The sequence below is a fragment of the Dufourea novaeangliae genome, unplaced genomic scaffold (assembly GCF_001272555.1).
Source record: "Dufourea novaeangliae isolate 0120121106 unplaced genomic scaffold, ASM127255v1 scaffold8, whole genome shotgun sequence".
NCBI classification, from domain to species: domain Eukaryota; kingdom Metazoa; phylum Arthropoda; class Insecta; order Hymenoptera; family Halictidae; genus Dufourea; species Dufourea novaeangliae.
This window is the reverse complement of record NW_015373923.1, coordinates 1,709,733-1,728,449: the sequence shown is the minus strand read 5'-3', so window position 1 is coordinate 1,728,449 and position 18,717 is coordinate 1,709,733. Positions and strand designations below refer to the sequence as shown.

The 18,717-nt window shown below is 44.5% G+C and overlaps 3 protein-coding genes across 3 annotated transcripts in view; 2 read left to right on the top strand and 1 right to left on the bottom strand.

The window, feature by feature from the left end:
• LOC107195028 (protein rolling stone-like) overlaps positions 1–2,112 on the top strand; it is a 6,414-nt gene extending 4,302 nt beyond the window's left edge. Inside the window, exon 2 of the mRNA XM_015584784.1 lies at positions 1,054–2,112. Coding sequence (XP_015440270.1) covers positions 1,054–1,904 — 851 coding nt within the window. The 3' untranslated portion in view covers positions 1,905–2,112. The remainder of the gene's footprint in view (positions 1–1,053) is intronic.
• A 732-nt stretch (positions 2,113–2,844) lies between these two features.
• LOC107195026 (zinc finger Y-chromosomal protein 1-like) lies at positions 2,845–6,323 on the bottom strand. The gene is made up of 2 exons (XM_015584782.1): positions 4,641–6,323; positions 2,845–4,555 (listed from the first exon to the last, which is right to left on the bottom strand). Exons 1-2 carry the CDS (start codon positions 6,201–6,203, stop codon positions 2,975–2,977), a joined length of 3,144 nt encoding a protein of 1,047 aa, XP_015440268.1. The 5' UTR covers positions 6,204–6,323; the 3' UTR covers positions 2,845–2,974.
• Positions 6,324–13,108: 6,785 nt separating this feature from the next.
• Positions 13,109–18,717, top strand: part of LOC107195027 (short stature homeobox protein 2-like) — an 8,478-nt gene continuing 2,869 nt past the window's right edge. The window contains exons 1-2 of the mRNA XM_015584783.1: positions 13,109–13,268; positions 14,527–14,910. Of these exons, the coding sequence (XP_015440269.1) occupies positions 13,109–13,268; positions 14,527–14,910 (544 nt within the window). The remainder of the gene's footprint in view (positions 13,269–14,526; positions 14,911–18,717) is intronic.

Here is an 18,717-nt window from a genome sequence, read left to right as displayed (position 1 = left end):
GAATTGCAGGAATGCAAATATTTACTACGCGTCCGTACAATTCCTGGGTACGCTTATCTTCAGATAAATTTATCTAAACACGAAAAATGGAAACTGAATATCCTAGTAAATTCCGACGAACGATATATCTTGTCGATAATTCGATAAAATTCAGCGTACACTTGAAGCACTACAATTGTACTTGAACAAGGGACTTTTGATTGGCGCAAAAATTCTCGTCGAAACACACGAGCTAGCGGGTTTGAAAGAGCGCTGTTCTTCGCGCTCGAGATAAAACCGTTTGAACGGGAATCAATATGGCTGCGTCCACGGTAGTCCGTAATGATCAGAACGTACAGGTTAGGTTTCCATTTCTGGGGTGACGGTATTACTTCACTTATCCGGCTTCCGACAAGAGACTTTCTCGCATCGGAGAGATGGTGTTGACGTCACATTACAGGAGTCTCTTGATTCCGAAACGATTTCTCTTTCTGCTCGTGCAGTGTTCGTCATGTGAGTGTTATTTTCAGTTCGTTCAAAATCATCGCCAACCGATAACTCGTTACACTTTACCACCTGTAAAACCTGTCACAAAACAGCATAACAGTATCGGCAATCCCTACAACACGCGCAAAAAAGTTCGTACTCCCGTAAAACGTTCCAAGTCAACTTACACACTTACCCCATCGTCGTGTGGAATTTCGAACCGTACGAAAAATTCCGAAGCGGGAAGTCCACCGGAAACAGTGTATCACGCATGTGTACTAAATTAAGGCGTTACTGTTGAATTCGAATCCTGCTAATTAACAAGATAATTACATGTCATTAAAATAACAGCGTAACACGGACTTCGTGGCGTTTTACTTGTAGGGGAAAATATGTTACGGGATATCCTTTTCTGAGTTTCCTACTCAATTGAATCACTCTGCGTTGAGACAGTTATTGCGAAATTACTTTTTGAAAGTTCTCGGGTGTGTGTAGCAAACAGTGTATTACAAGTAATTAGGATCCTGATCACCGTTCACAGGTGTTCTGCAATTGAAACGCGATAACGGGTGAATTCATTGTTTACAGGTCGTCGAGTGATGGTAAACAAAATCTGGTGCCAGGACTTGGCGAGGAAATGGTTCTACAGAAAGGAGGAACCGCCGCACGCACGACTTCTAACCGAGCCGAAATGCCAGAAGCACGTAGCCAATTGGTATCTAATCTACCGTGGGTTGATCTTCATGGCGTGGGCCGTGATCGTCGTGTGTTCGATTTTCGAGTTCGGTAGCTTCAATCCGATGGTCATGTACGACAAATGGCCGATTTACTTGACCAATTGGGACTTGGCGTTGGGCCTCGGTCAAGCCTCGCTCGGACTTTTTCTGGTGTCGAGACGATGGAAACTGCAAAAACTCGCGGACTTCGATCCTGGCTACTTGGTTCTCGGAATCACGGAAAGGATCTACTGGTTTCTTTTCGTCGTCACCATGAACATCGCGATCGTTGTCACGATCACGTATTGGTGCAGCGTCTATGATCCGAAAATCCATCATTTAGACCCACTGAACGTAATGCTGCACATCTGCAACAGTATTTTAATGTTCGTCGATTTCTGCGTGACGAGCATACCGTTTCGATTACGGAACTTTTGGTGGTGTTTAACCATAGCGTTCCTTTACGTCATGTTCTCGCTAGTATATTACACGGCTGGCGGTTTGGACAGGTTCGGTTATCATTATATCTATAAGATCCTGGATTGGAAGAAACCGTTGCAGGCTACGTTAGTCTGCGTCGGCGAGGCCATCTTTATAAGCATATTGTACTCCATAATGTGTCTACTCGAGAAAGTGAAACATCGGGTGTACGGTAAAATTGGCGGTAGATCGTTCGACCTGACACAGAGTTCCATTGTAGATAAACGTGCAGACATTGTGTGAGAGTGAACGGCGTCGTTAAGGTCAATTTCTATAACGACGCGTTTTTTCCATAAATGATGTTTTTGTATCGCTCTTGAACCATAGCTCAGAGTATTATAGTATTTTCTTAGGCAATTTTGTTTTTATTTTTATCTTTACTATGGTGAAGCACTTATATGAATAGGGCCTAGTCGAGGGAAATATGGTTCCCGGTTTCATGCTCATTCAATCAGACTTATCGTTTCGACGGTATCAATAATAATTGCAATGTAATCGTTAATCATTTTGCGCGTGTGCTTCTTATAATAAATTTATGGTAAGGCGCGCGCGTTTGACTAGTATCATGGGTTCGTTCAAATTTAAATATTGTGTTCGCGTTCGATAGAAGCTCACGAATGAACGATATTGAAGGGAACCATCAGAAAATGATTTTAGTAAATGATAATAACTAAAATTGTTGGATAATTAAGTTTAGGATGAATGTAAATGTGGAGAGGCACTGTGGTTAATAGTTCCATTAGTATGAATTTTAGCAATCAATGTCAAGATTGGTTGTAAACAAAAAGTAATGTATTAAGAATGTTTCTAATGTATGCAGGTATATACACGTTTACAGGTGTGAAAGCATTTAATTTCAGTCCATTATTTTCTCTTTTTTTATCGTCGCATTTTATATCAATATTATAAAAAAAAACATTAAAAAATTCTTCTCTTCAACAATAAATCCTTGTAAATACGAATGGAGATATAATTTGACGTAAATGAAAGTTTATAATGTATGAATGTGCATGTAATGCTATTTACAAAAAATGTGTAATGAACTTTGTTTTCTTTTTATACACGCATTGGCCACTGTATATGCAAGGTTCAAGGATTATATTATATACAGTAGAAGAACAACGGACAAACTTTCTGGAAAAATAGCAACGATTTATTAATAAAATAACGATTTGAAGCAATTATGGACTGCTGTATAAATGAATGGAAGGCTGAAAACAAGCCTTTGATCACAGACCATATTAAAACTTATCCTACATTAAAAAATAACAATGACCGGTTTTCATCCTTTTTCATAGACAAATCGTCTACGACTATTCAAGTCCCCGAAGATTTATAGTACTTTCAGGCGGTACTGAGTCAAGTAACAGTACCTGATACTCTGTTCCTACTACATCATCTTGATAATACATGGAAGGTAATTCCTCTGTGAGCAACAGACCCTCCTCTATATCACTTGCACCTAACACAACATCGGATGCTCCGACAATAGAATCTAAAACAGCACCGTTCGATTTCAGTTTTGACACGTCGGAGAATGTTAAGTCAGTCCTTGCTGATCCCTGATCCTTTCTCACGTGTTGATGAGACAGCTGCTGGTGCGTTGTAACGTTCGTAGAAGGTTCCGTGGTTTTCAGTATGTTGTTAAGAGGTGGTGGTTCCGGTTCCGGTAGAGAGCGATCTGTATCATTCGAGGTGCTGAGTATAACAGCATCACACGGCGCTACCATTATCATTTGATCGGTAGGTTCCGACACCGACGGTGCAGTGTATAAAATGTAATCCATATTGCAGACTGGACTCGCGGACACTGCATTCGACGACTTATCACATTCTTCGACCGGTGTGCCGTGTACTTTCAACATGTGTGCCCTTAACGTAGCTTTTGTGGTGTACGAACGTGTACAGGTCTCAACCGGACAATGATACAATGTCTTGGATTGATCTTGTGGAGGCACTGGTTCAATTTTAATTTGATTTTCATTGTTATTTCTCAGACTATTGTCGTTCGGTTCGAGGTTCTCGGTGGCGGATGGGTTTAGGAAGCCTGTATTCACATTCAGGTCTATTGACTTTCTTTTCGATTTCACAACCGGATTTACCCTGGAGCATTGTGGTTCTTTCACTTTACCACGTTTCTGACCACCACCAACGACGACGTCCCGTTGATTCGGTTCTAGTTCCTCTTTAATTTGATGCTTCTTTATGTGAACGTATAAACTACTTTTCGCCGAGAATTTCGCATTACATAGAAAACATTGAAAGTATCTCCCTTCCTTGTGGGTCAGTCTGTGTTCCTTGAGATGTTCCGACCTCATGAACGCTTTCCCGCATGAGGGAACGTCGCACACGAATTTACGTTCGTTGGTGTGCTTCTTCTGATGCCTCTTCAATTTGCTAGAGGATGAGAAAGCCCACTGGCAACCTTGAAATGTACAAAGATAAGGTTTGCAACCGGTATGAGAACGTATGTGGGCCTTGAGCCTGCACGGCTTATCGAATACTTTTCCGCAGCCCGGCCACGAACATTTTACATCTACTTCTTTATAACTATGGCATCTTTGATGCGACGTCAAAGCATTACTACTATAATATCGTTTCCCGCATCCCTCGTGTTTACAGACATACGGAGCGTGACTCTGGTCATGGGATTTCATGTGGAGTTCCAGGGCTCTCTTCGTCTGGAACTTCTCTTGGCAGTCTGGTACTTGACACACTATCCTATTTGGCCGACTATGTAGCTTCGCGTGACTCCACAGATTGTAAATTGTTGTAAACCGACGATTACAACCTTCTACCTCGCAAACATAGTCTTTACGTTTTAAGTGTGTCTCTTTGTGCCTCTTAAGCTTAAATTCTGAATAAAATGCCCAAGCACATCCTTCAAAGTCGCACTGAAATAAATATATATATATATATATACGTAAATGAAGTTGTAATAAAAGTATTAATGAAAAAAAAGTATAGTGGCATAGTTACCTTAAAGGGTCTTACTCCGTAGTGAGCTAATAAATGGCCTTTCAAGGCATATAGTTTACTAAATTGTCTACAGCAGTCTTCTCGAGGACAAACCCACACTTTCCCATTTTCGGTAATGGATATTGGCTGTAAATTGTCATCCGTAATGCCTAATTCCTCCAGAGCATTGGATATCACCATTTCATGATTATTTAGATTATCATTTTGTTCTATTGTGTTGTTCCATGCCGTTGAAGTATCTAGTTTTGGTAATTTTGGAAAATTACCAGTAGCTTCTATAAGTTCTGATGTCCTTCCTTGATAGATTTGTTCCTCTGTCCCAGTGTTTATAACAATTTGTGTCATATTTGAAATCTTATCTGTAGATATTGCTACAACTGCCATGACACCGTCTTCGGTGTCTATGAAATCCTCCCCGGTTATTTTTATCTCACTATCTAACTTCTTCTCCCCAGTTCCCGATATCCTCCTGCGTCTCTTAATAATTCTAGGCTCTAGCTTGACTTTAGCTTTAGTTTTTAACTGTTCGATTATGGCATTCTCCGAATCGTCAACTAACTTCTCGCTTGGCAGTTCGTGGACTTCATTATCTGTACTGAGATCCTGCATATAGAGATTCGTGGCACTGTCCCCTAAACCATTGTCCTTCGAGGACTTAATGTCATCCTCTTTCTTTACATTCTCCATAACATGCAGGTTATCAATGACAGCCTGCGCGGACTTGCTATGGGGCTCTTGGTCGTCCGGAATCATGGTCTTTCGCATTATCGAATTTTGATCCGTCTCCACGCATATCCCGTCTACGTCACTGTTGGGAACGGTTAGGGTTGGTTGCGCGCTGGTCGACGGCAAAATTTCGCCGGCGACCATCATATCGTCCGGAGACAGAGCCAACGGGTCCAAGTGATCGAGCTGAAACTCTGGCAGTATGAAACCGTCCTTCTCGCAGGCGTCGAGCAGTTTCTCGCTCTGCAGCTCTTGTAGCAACGGATCATAACCTAGATTCAGTTTCTTGTCGGACAGATCTATGTCGATTGACAGACCGTCAGGGTCCTTTTCCAGAAAAGCGTGCTGGAGTTCCTCGCCCAGGTACCGGTCGACGCCCTCCTCGACCCCGGACTTGATCGCGTCGAGATCCATGCTCGACACGGACTCGGTGCGCGTTTTTAACCATTTCTCGATGTCGGCTACAGTCTCGACATCGGCGGTTTTACCGATCGGATCGACGTTCGTCTGGCTCCCGACACTGTCGCACGTCTCCTGACTGCTCTCTATCACCCAAACCTTCTCCGGATAACGTATCGTTGACGTTGTCGTCGTTGTCTCCTCCTCGTCCTCGTCCTCCCTCGCTTTATGTTTTCCTTTTTTATTTGCCTCCTTTCTTTTATCCTCATCCGGTGTAGCGGCTAGAAGACTCGATTCGTCGTAACCTATCGTGGATCCACTCACGACGCCGACCTCACTGTGCGGCCAACCGCGAACCGAACACAAACCACGTCGATTACGAAAGATTCGCGGGATTTGTTTTGACTTGCAAGCGGAGGGAGTTCCTTTACGAGACATTTGACTGCCCCGTAGCCAGCTCTGCAGGGGTCCACACACAGCAACAACGCCGCCATCGAAGGAAAACCCCGTTGAACGTAGTCCGACAACCCTGTTGTGCGTCGATGATGACAACTTCGCGTGGGTTCTGGAGGTAACGGATTTATTCAATTTGCCCGCGATTTTCGAATACACTGACGGTTAAAACGATCGTCGACATCGTTCCGACAACGTCAAAGTCTCTTCACCGAGAATGACAGCTTTCTCTTGTGCCGTGATATTTCAAATTACGTAATATGTTTTGAAAAATACAGGTAAACTGCGTCAGCAGTTATTAAATATATTTCTCGACGGTCTTCGATTAATTATCGTATTTCCCTGAATTGATATTGCGAACGTTCATTATCAATTGTAATGTTTTTAATTAGTATGAGACTTTTTTATATACGATACAAAAAGTAACCGGTGAGCTATGCGCTCACGTCACTAGCGCCGCGTGAACTTTAACGCGACTGCACATGTTTCCTTTCTAGAATACAGTCAGTTCTTTAATACCAATCAGTGACCGAGAAATTTAAATAAAATTAATTGGATAAACAGCTGTCCTACTTTTAATAAAGTTGCCAGTCATGAGAATTAATTAAGGTTCAAAGTTGTAAAGATCGAGCACTCGGAAAGCGCGGTAGCGCCACCTCGCGACGAGAACGTGAAAGTAATTGGCTAGTAGCTTGGGAATTTCGCCGCAGATGGCGCCACATATCTCTTTCACCCTTTACCTATCGAAACAATAAATGTTTATGAAAAATACCACAACAACATACAATTATTAATCTACAACATTGATTCAAGGAAACACAATAATAAATCTGTTACTGTTTGAAAATAATTTTATCTTGGTTTGTCCGGTTTTTAATATTGTTCAAGATATTTTAACTGTCAAAGTCCAGGAAACGAAATTAATTTCAAATATATATTATTCTTCCTTTAGTCTTGCCGTGGCGGTTTTCGGTATCTATGAATTTATTTATAACGCCGGTGCGCATTGGAACGCGCTTTTCGCTTGAACTAGTATCTTAAGTTGTTCCACTCTAGACCGTCTACCGACATTGACCAACGCAGCGGTACTTTCCACCTGAGGAGGACACTCCGCAATCTTCGTAGGTGATTTGCTCACGTTCATTCGCGATCCTTGTTGCGAATAAGCTTGCTGAACTGTCGAATGAACTGCCATAACATTCGATTCTTTATCGATCAGTCTGTTGACGTCTTCGGTTCGAATTCCCTCTCGGCAACTGATATGCCGAGCTTTTGAAATTCTCGTTCATTTCCTGGTTACCAACGACTTCCTCGACCGGATTCTACAGAAAAATTTCCATTGCAGATACACTTTCCAACGAACATTTTATCGAAACTAACACTTCCCAAATACATAGGTCAATCTCTTAGAGCCCTAATCTCTAGTAATCAGTCCAATTCGGTATTTAAATTTATTACTTAGCAATCCCCTAGTGATTCGACTATCACGAGGTTTCAAATCTACGATTCAGGACTCCACGCACCTTCTTTCGTATGAAAATTTCACAATTGCAGCTTACCCTCTCGTAACCCTCGTTAATCATCCTGTACAGAACCTCCTTCGGTAGCCTGAACGCCGGCGGTGGTTTCGGTTGCGGTTCCGAACAGATACGATTGCATTTCTTCAGCACTTCCGTGTACACCAGAACGTCACCGGCTGTATTCTTGTACCGTGGATCGAGTAATCTCGGATCCTTTTTTCTGAGCTCCCGTTTCTGATGTATGGCGATCCGACAGGTGCAAGGATCCGGCCAGGACCTCTTTGGATCTGGCCCGAAGAACTCTTCCCAAAGTGTCAACTTTTGCTCGATAGGTTTCTCTTTCACGCAGTTGCTGGGCTTCTCCTTGATCGGTCCTTGCTTGCAGCTGAACAGTTTCTTCTCGGTCGGTTCCGTCGGTTCACCGTAACCTTTCTCGAGACACCTCGAAGGACACCCTTTGCACGGTTCTATTCGCGTTGGTGCCGGTTTCCCGCAGTTTCCGCTGCCGTATTCGACTGGTTTTCGCTTGATCTTGAACCAAAAACTTCGAGCCTGTTCTTTCATCAACGTTAACGAGGACTTTCTGACCAATAGAGAGTTAGACGTGCTGGTCTGCGAAGAATTAATTTATTCGTCGGGATCATCGTGTTTGTGTTGATCGAAGAAATTAGCATGTACAGTAATGTCTCAATGAGTGCGACGTACTCGTTAACCCCTTGTAAATTAATTTTTTTACCCGAAGCCGAGCCTCTGCGTAGCTTTTGTTTATTTTATTTTGATTGATTTCAGAGGAGGATCCCCCAGTGGTGGGAATAACGCCGTTGCTAGTGTCGCATTCATCGAGGAATTACGGTATTTGGTTGTATCATAGTTACGATCGTGGATTTTATACATTAACATAGTGGAAAGAATGGTGAAGCCTTGACATGGACTTTAGTTTCTTTCTTACCTAATAAAAGCATTATTGGACGAACTAAGATTTTACTTTATCCTTGTAAATTGATAATAGATTCATAACCTATGATATTTTTTTCCTGAACAACGACATTCTATGTCAGCGTACTGAACGGGGGATCGTACCTTTGGAGAAATGAAACTGGAAATTTGGATTGTGGGCCGAAAGGATGCCATGGTGATGATAATTGTGCGGACGAGTAATCGTCCTTCTCCTTTGACGTTACATCGGAAATTTACTTTCGGTATATATGTTACTTATCTATGAATTTAGGTTCGAAAGGTGAAAATGAAACAAAAATATGTCGCCTCGCGCAAATTTCTGACCGGAAGCTTGATAAGCAGGTCCCTGTCATTCGTGACTAAAATTAAGCGTAGTCGAAAAATCGAATTTCTATGTCTATGTTTAAAAGTGACACGAACATTTAATCATAGTAACAATCAGAAGTCAACACCAGAACTCCCTTCGTTAGAAAGAATCGGCACTTTAACGATCAAATGGAACGTATTCAATTAACGAATTGAACAATTTATCCGTTTTAATGAAAAAAAAAAGATACAGAAAATTAGCGCGTACGGTTCCAGAGTAGGGGATTTACTCGAGTTTGCCGCTAATGCCCAGGTTCGGTTTCCTTTGATCGTCGACTGTTTCCGGTGGCTGTGCAAACCCCACAGGTAACCCTATCGAACTGGCGGCGGGCCTGTTAATTCCGGGGAGAACACCGGAATTACTGATATACGTACCGCCTCTGTAAACGAGAGACGAGAGGGAAGCCGGAAACGTCGATGTACAGTCAATATTGCGCGCATCCGAGCTATACGCGGCGACAGAAAACGGGGGGCTTACGGGGGAGGCCGGCAAAGGGGTGGACCGAGGGACTCGAAGGGATGAGAACACGGCGGTGGCTCGAAGGAGACGCAACGAGAGATTTCGAAGCGTTCGCGAGCCGGTGCAGATTGATTCGCCGTGCCGAAACTGACGTTCTGGTACAGGATTGCTCAGCACTGGCGTCTTTTGACCTTTCGATAATTTTGTGTCAAACAATCTGTGGGTAGATAGATTGGTAATTTGTTTTTCCTCCAAGATGGACAGAGTTGGCGTAATTTTGTGATGGGAATTTTATGTTCCATTGCAGAATCGAATCAGACGTACCTACTGATTTGCAACCCCTTTGGTCTGGATCCTCCATCTTGGAGTTTAACAGGTCTTAGATTTTAACCCAGATAGTTATATCGTTATTTCAAAATTATGGGACTGAATCTTGTTACTTTGAAGTTGAAAATATTGTTAATAACCGGATCTATTCTTTTCATTTTTTTTTTGTAAATTTATTTTTAACCCTGTAATGTCCAGTTTGACATATACATCACGGCTAGAAAATCATATTTCCAGAGTTAACTAATCGTGAGAAATAAGTTTTGTTCCTCAAGAAGAGGGGGCAACCTAACACATTATACAACATATTGTATATTAGTCTCATAATTGTAAAGGACATAGAAATACAAATTTCAAAAATTTGTCAATTCATTGAACCGATCCATCGCAAGTGGCTGTACTTCGCCCCAAACGGAGTCTCACCCTACCTGAACAACTCTGTAGACGTTCCCGTACACATGGGCGACACCCCTCTCCCCTCCCTACGCGTCCAGAGGGGGTTAGGTGTATCCCCTACTCCAGATTTTCCGGCGGCGAGTCGCGGTGAGGAAGGGTGTTTACTCAAGACACGACAATTCATTACGTAATTGAATTGAATGAGGCCTCTCTCCTACCAGACTGTTTCCCCACCGAGTATCTCTACGGTAGTCTCTCACTCCCTCTCTCTGTCTCTCTCTGTCACCCTAGGCGAGTCGTCAGCACGTGTAGAAACGCGGTGGTTGCGCGTGTGCGCGCCCATCTCTGTCCACCCCTCCACCCCGCGTTCGAATGGGGAAACCATCCCCCTATTGCTCACCACACCCAACGCGACCCCATCTTCTCCCCACAGAGAGAGAACTTTGTCCTTCTCGCTCTCCCTCTTGCACTTTCTGTTATCAGCCTATCTCTCTTTCTCTTTCACGCATACGTACACGTACAAGCCGTGTCTCTCTGGCTTCGGAACGCTCGGTGGGGTACTACCGAATTAAACGATTAGTTAAACTGATTTCGAGTTAGGCGAATGAATAAGTAATCGGATTTCTCGTTAAGGTAATCGCATTGCGCCCTGATTGGCTCCGTCTGCCTGCGTTATAGACCGTTTCCCCTACACCGTTTCGATGCCTCGATGTGGTGTTCCCTCTCGTGCACGGTCTCTCTCTCTTTCTCTCTTCCACCTTTAACTGGATATGTCCTTCGTTCAACGGGTGGATATCTCTGTTCCACCGATTAATTTTCTCCTGTGTATATACGCCTTATCTTCTGCTTGGTACCTTCTTCGTTCAATCTGTATTCTTTGGGGTGTCTTTCACCCCACCTGACGCCACACTCGAGCGTCGTTCAATCCTCGACGTGTTCGAATACATTTCCATCACTGGTCTTCTTTTATCTCCTCACATACCTCTTGGTATGTACTCTTTTCTGATCGACTGATTATCCACCGATTCGACGATACTTCGCCGAAGTTCAATGTGTATATACACCAGAAGTGACTAGAATCTAAGTAGTAGATATCTATGGTCCCAGGATAAAATCAATCCCACTAGGTTCCCAAGGTGGGCGTCGAGGAGATCTGAGGGACCGTTCGAGTTATTTTATTTTCTTTATTTTCAATTTAACACTTCAAGATTCAAAGATTTCACGGGCAACTACACTTGGAAATTCTGATAATAGAGATGTTATCTGTATTATCTAGAAATAGTTTACTCGAAAAGATTATGTTCCATCTGGTCTACATTCGATTGTTTCACAGCTTCCTCTTCGTTTTTCCACAATTATCTTGTGTCACTTTTCAAGGTTCTATCCACTCGTCCAATCCGTTTTTTCCCCTCGTTCGATCGACTTGGTTTTCTGGGACAACGTTTATCCGATGTTTCCACGGGCCGGCGACGGGGAACCGTGTTTACCCGAGCAATTACAACCCCGTACGCAATCCCATTTAAATATTGCCGAGTTTGGTGACCGGCAAACACAGGACACGGCCCCGTCCCGTCCCCCTACGCGAGCCGATTGCGTGAGGGGGCGGCAAGGGGGTTGCTGTAACACGGTCATTTCGACGTGACAACGTCCACGCCAATTTTGTGGATCCTTCTCGCCATAAAATGGTCCCTGTTGCCAGTGACATTCGTTTCAGCCGTATATGGCCATTAGTTTATGAAATATTTAATATTCAATGCCGAGGAGCCTTCGAACACTTATCGAGGATATACTGTATATTCTGGCACATCCCGATACTCCATAACTTAACATAAAGTTGGTCAAAAAGATGGTCGACGGAAGAATCCACACAAATACATGCATTTTTGCAAACAGAAGTGCCATCCGTTGAACAAACTTGTGAGTCACAGTACATCCCAAAAACCGCGCCGAATTCCACCAAGGTCATCCCACAAGAACCACCGCAACATCCATCCCACCCGATCGACATCCGTCTGTCAATCTCGTAAAAAAAAACACACCTCTCCAACCCCCCTCCCCCTGTCAACGAACCGCTCCAAGGCCACACCCCTTCCCAGAGACCTACGCTATCGCCGCCGAATTACCAGCCGAAAATCATTTTAAATCGATTATCAGCTCCGTGCAATAAGCACCTACATACAATACATATTCCCGTGGCAAACAGCGTCGACAGATTCGCGGGCCCGTTCGCACCTAACACTCCTATAAGCTTGACAGGGAACACGGGAAACGCTTGTGGCCAGAGGAGCGACATCGAGTGTTGCGAGTAATGGTGGAGGGACAGTGTTTCAAGGGGGAGTTGGGGGGTGAATTTCGAGCGTGACGACTGGGCGCGGGAGGGATGAGTCTATCCGCTGGTCGTAGTCTGGTCGCCGCCCGTGGGTAGGTGGGTAGGTAGTTTGGGGATGGAAAAGCGGGCGCAAATGCTAATGAGCGTTGGTTTACTGCGGACGGCGGGACTAGGGGGAGGGGGATCGAAGGGGGACGGGCATACAGGACGAGCAGGAGCAAGGGAGCCAAGGAGCGCGAGCGAGGAAGATAAGCAGCGAGAGCAACGGAGACAAGCTGCGCGCAGCGGGGCGGTGGAAGGGGAGGGGAAACAGGGAGATCAGTGGGCGTGGCTGGGACCGCCCATCGGACGGTCGATTGGCCGGCGACCGAATGGCGTCCTATGGGACGCGCGTGGAGACGCAACGACGCGACGACGAGTGTTCCAGCAGGTCCTAATCAGACGAGTCGAGCCCCCTTCGGTGCTCTCGGGCCTCGGACGACTCGAGGTCGACGCGTGCCGTCGCGTCGTCGCGCGTGTCTTCTCTACGCCGAGGATGGAGCAGCTCGCCCAGTTCGTCTCGAAGAGTTTCGACACAGCGAGCCTGCCGAACTGCGGCGAGCACACCTGCCGAACCGCGGACAGGCCACCGTCGTCCACGAGGATCACGCTCAGTGTCGCGCATCTACTGGGTGATCCGGCGGAGAACGATGGCAGTACGTGATTTCTGTCCTTTGATCCTTGGAACTGGGCGGGCTTGCCTCGACAGGAACAATCGACCACGTGGGGACCGGTTTTTTTTTCTTCCGTCGGGAAGCACGTTTGTGATTTTGTGCGATTTGGTTCGACGATTGGCTGGATGTTGGGTGCATGAGTTAGGGATTTGGGTATCTATACTTGGGACTGTCTTCGGGAGATTTGAATGTGACGGATCTGTGGTAGGAGGTGCTTTGGGAATTCGGTGTTGAACAGGGATGGTGTGCAGAAATCACAATTCTGTGATCGTAATTGTTGATCCTTAAAAAATGAAAAATATACACTGCATGGTGTAACTGTAAAACCACTGTAAAATGTACTGTTTACGTATGTGTATTTGGAGTGGTTAACACTTTGCCGGCGGGAGGGCTTAAGATCGTACGCTCAGAGCTGTATTTATACCATGCTAAAAAATAAATCCTAGTTTGTAGTTTCTTTACGCCCATCTATTAGCGGATATTGAGCTGAATTAGGCAAGTGTCATAACAAAGGATTTGCTTTTCGTCTAAACGGTTAGGGAACGATTGCTTAGTTTTATTTCCGACGTCTGCATTGATGGTTAAGCATGCATCTACAATTTTCGATCAAACAGCTAGCAGTAGAATCATCTAAGCTGATTGCGTTTCGTGGTCCACCCTCTATACTTTCGTAGGTTAGAAGACTTCTTCGAATCTTCAGGTTGAGAAAGTCGTCTCCATTCTATCTAGAATTCTTCTATCGTGGCGACTACGGCCCTGTTGGGCAAGTTCTTCTTCTAAACAATAAAATGCAATTCGTCGAACATCTTCAAAATCCTCGTCAAACATTTCTCCGTATCGTCACGAAACAGCTCCTCCGTTCAGCTGTATATCCCAGAATCTCCCATTGATAATTTCTTCAGCATCATTCCAAACCCAAAAGTAGCTTCCTCGTCGAAAGGATCCGGTCTCCTCTAATAATCTCGATAAACGTGGACACTTTCGACATTCAGAACCACTACAGACTCCTCTCGATTATCGTCTGGCTGGTTCTACACGATTATTGTCCAGGCGTTATGGGACCTGTCATATTTTGTTGCCCCTTCCCTTTTGTTTCCGAGGCTCGGGCAAAAAACGAATTTACGAAAGTCTGAAGCATTTCTCCTTACGCGATTATTGTCCCGACACGGACCCTGAATTCGGGACGATAATCGAGAGGAGTCTGTAGTTCAGTGGTTGATCGAGGCCGTCCGTTCTCCAGATGCCGGCTCGTCGGCCCGCGAATCCGCACAGGAGCAGCCGTCGAGCATCGACGGTAGCAGCGTCGAGGAGCCGCCGCCGTCGCCGGAAGCCCGCCTTCAACCGGAAGACCTCTCCGTCACGACCAAGACTAAGGAGATCAAAGACACACCGAACACCGTCGAGAGCCTGCCGCCACTCAAGACACCCGAGCTGAAGCTGTCTGTAAGAAAATTGCTGGGTTGCAGTCCATCGCCACCCCCTATATCGAGGGATCGAACACCGAGCCCGGAGAACTGCGTCGAGGTGAAAGGTCAGGCCGTCCATGGGGACGCAAAGACGGATCTGAAGCTGCCGTTGCAGGTCTCGCGGTCGTTGATCCAGGGACAGGAAGAAGCTGCGAAAGGTAAGAGGAAATTACGAACAAATAAATTATGATAGAGATCTATTACACATTTTATAAAGCGATTCGGAAAGATAGGAACAAAAATAGAAGTTTCTTTCTTCCCTTAAACATATTCGGTTGAGAATAATGTCGAAAACTCGGTGCATCTAACGGTCCAGGAACATTCTATAAAAGAAGAAGACCGAAACAGATTTGGGTTTCTTCGATTCTGAAATCTTTAACTGATTCATTTACTTACTTCTCAAATGGAATCTCGATTGCAACTTCGAATCGAAATACTGTTCGGTAGAACACAATTGAAAGTATTTAACGTAATATATTACAATTAACTTCGAATTGAAAATAGGTTATTTAATCTTTATACACAATTGAAACCAAATAAAGGTAAACTATTTTCATTGTGTAAATACCAATTCATCAATATGATAATAAAAGTTTAAATGACTTTTGTTTAATAGTTATCAAAGTTGGTATAATTACTGAAATAATGAAAAACCGAGTCGTAAGGTCCCATCTGTTGCGTCACGAATTAAGATGGGCATCGATACGGTTGTCTCGATGGCACACCAAAGGACTACAATGGTGGATCGTAAAGGGAATATCGCTCGTTTGCCAAGCTCGTCAAGACCGTGTGCAGGAAGGTCAGGAACCTCCGTACGAGTTCGTGGCCGGACACGTATCCGTTCGGAGGGTTCGATCATCGTTTATAATTCAGGAACGTCGTCCAATAAAGCTCAGAAGTGATTGGGATATAGAGCTGACCGTTCGCAACGTAACCATCGGCGACCATTGGTTTTACCCACATGCCAAGTCGACTTCAATAACGGCCGTTCAGCGTCCGCCACTTGCGCTTTCCTTCTCAGGCCCTCTTCATATGTATTTTCTCCGTCGGATCGAGGTCATCCATTGAATATCGATCTTGTTCACTCAAATTTCACCTGGAATTTCGATCTTACGTTTCTAATGTTTATGTTAATGTTCCCCGATTACAAATCATTTTGGAGATCCGAAGCTTCCATATTTTCTTCGTCATCTTGATAGGGGTGGTTAAAGTGATTTTATTAGAATTTATTTCAATTCTACAGCACATGCACTTATTCTGCTTTTGTCGAGTACACTCGTCACAGCAAGTCGAAGTCGGACATTTATGGTTCATCCCTTGTTAGTGTCGAGAACCCTTCGAACACTTATCGATAATTTCCTATATATCTAAACATTAAAACTAAGCTTTTTTTTATGTATCGAATGAAAACTACACACGTAAACGATTTTTAACCAGCCAGATACCTACAAATCTGTGGCGACTGGTCGACAAAGTTACACACACAGAGACACCAGTGGAAATTGGTTTGAAAAGCGAGCCGGGGCAAATGAAAATCGCGTTAAAAAACGGGACGTGTTCAAGTAACACGCCACGCACGCTCCACGACCCGATAACTCCGGCGTCTATTGCGGCCGGGGCTCGCATGAATTTATGGTTTAATATGCGGCCCGCCGCGTTAGTTGTGTACGCCCCCTAACACGCGGTGCTTCCGAGAGGGTGGAGAGACCAGCCTCTCTCTATCTTCCTCTATCTTTCACTCTATTCCCCTCTGTATCTCCATCCCCTCTGCCCCCGTCGACCGTATCTCTCGGGGGCCCATAACTTTTCCCGATTAAGCGCAAATCAAAAAGCAATCTGCCCGGCCGGCAGCCATCGGACGCGCGAAAGTAAAACCATAAATAACCGCGAGGTTGAAGAAGCGACGGCCTCGGGTCTCGGTGAATTCTTTTCGGAACTAGAGTTAGTCGAAACTCCGATATACGGACTGTTATCATGATTTCAGGGAGTTTTCTGTTTGTTGTTTGTAAAAAAGATTTCCTTGTCGAGATGTTGACACGTTGACCTAAGGAAACGTATATTTCTTTTTCACAATTTAATTAAACAATTTTGTCAAATCTTGAAATCCACACGAGCTTGCTAGCTTTTAGTCGATGTCACGCTCGAAAATGGGCAGCACTCGATGCACATTTCATCCACAATTATAACAATAACTTGAACAGAGTAATCTTACAACGCAATCTTTCTCTTATAATACGATACCAGGTATTTTGCTTTACACACTAAATCTATATCCTCAAGACAGAAAGCTGGAAGTGGTCTTCCGAGGAAGGCAGCATAAATATCAAGAAACATTCGGCCGGCGTTACGGCGCGGTAATTCTGCTGGAGCATCGCCATAGCTCAAAAACTTGCGCCCTAAAAGCCGTAAACATGCGAGCCTCTCTGGCCAAGGGTCATCGTCGGGAAGGAGGAAACCCGCGCGAAAATGGATCGATTCGGGTGAGATCGACGCCAAGTTAGGCAAAGTGGCCTGAGAGGAACTCCTTGGTGATCTACTGCGACGCTCGCCTCTTTTTCTCTCGAGGATATTTCTTACGTCGTTTCGACCATTGTTCTTTATTTTCGGTCTTCTTGAGACATATTGCTTCCACGAGAGCTCCCTTTATGCTGATTTCTGTATGTATGCAGAATCTCTACGAATCAAGAGGTTCGAACACCTTCCTGCAAAACTACCGAAGAAAGTGTATCTCTACCCACGGTTCTTTTTAAGCCTCCAATCTAACTGCTGCTCATTTATTCACGAGCTCGCACAGGGCTGCGTGCCATATGCAGTTACGGGATACGCGACAAACTGCCAGGGGGTTAAGCGGGCTTGTCCTGTCCGCTTTTATACGTCTAAATGGCTCCGATATCTCTGTTCGTCCCGCGATGGGGGGAAAGAGGACAGGGACCCCCGACGACCATCAACGTGCCCTAGAACGGTGTGGCGAAAAACTGGGGTGGAGGTTGGGGGTTAAGGGTGGTTTTCGCTGGATCAGGCCAAGAGGGCAGCGCTCTTAGTAATCGAATTAGCGGCCCCCTCGTGTCCGAGTGTGATTGCTTCGGGTTTTCCAGGAGGGTTCCACGGCCACTTTCTCCCTTTATCCTTCTCTGGGACGCCGATAGCTATACAGAAGCCGTTTGCGCGACCAGTTCGCACCTACCGATCCCCGTGGATCCTACTACACTTCACCGCGAATATTCCTCGCCGGTGAATTTCCACAGCATTGGAGCAAAGTTTAAAAACTGGCAGAGATTCGGGAATTCGTGGGATTCAACGGTGGATACTACAATTTGTTTCTATTTTCGGAAATGTCGAAGCTCGTGTACGGGATTACGATAGAAATTTCCGGGGGTGAGTTCCTCGAATTGTTTAATTTCGGGGTGTATTTCATTTTTATTCCGTTATTTATTTCATCAATAATTACACACTTCTTTCTACAAAATCGTAACTTTCTGCATATTCTTGTAAATACTTTTGTAAATTTTTCCTGTTGAATTTTGTTAAACTTTCTGTACAGTTACTATAACTTTATAAACTCTGGTACATCTTTACGCATTATTGTATGTATCTAAACAATTTCTTTGTTCTCTGAACTTCCATGTACTTGTATATTGTACCAACGGGCTCACATTCCGTTTACAAATAAATATTATTCTTAAATATTAACGTAATTTCTGAAGTATCCTACATCTACTTCAGAATTCTCGATAATAAACTTCAAATTCTCGAGACAAAGTAAAATCGGATCGCCGACAAGATTGTTTCGGGCGTTTCAATGAACTATCCAGAACGCACAGTAGCGCGATCAAATCACTGTCGTCAATCTCACTCCCAACGAGGAGCACAGAAAAAGAAAAGAGAAAGAATAACAGTAGGACAGAACAGAGAGAGTCAGTTGGCGACGAAATCGAGGGTTGGACGAAGTTTGATGATTAAAGGGA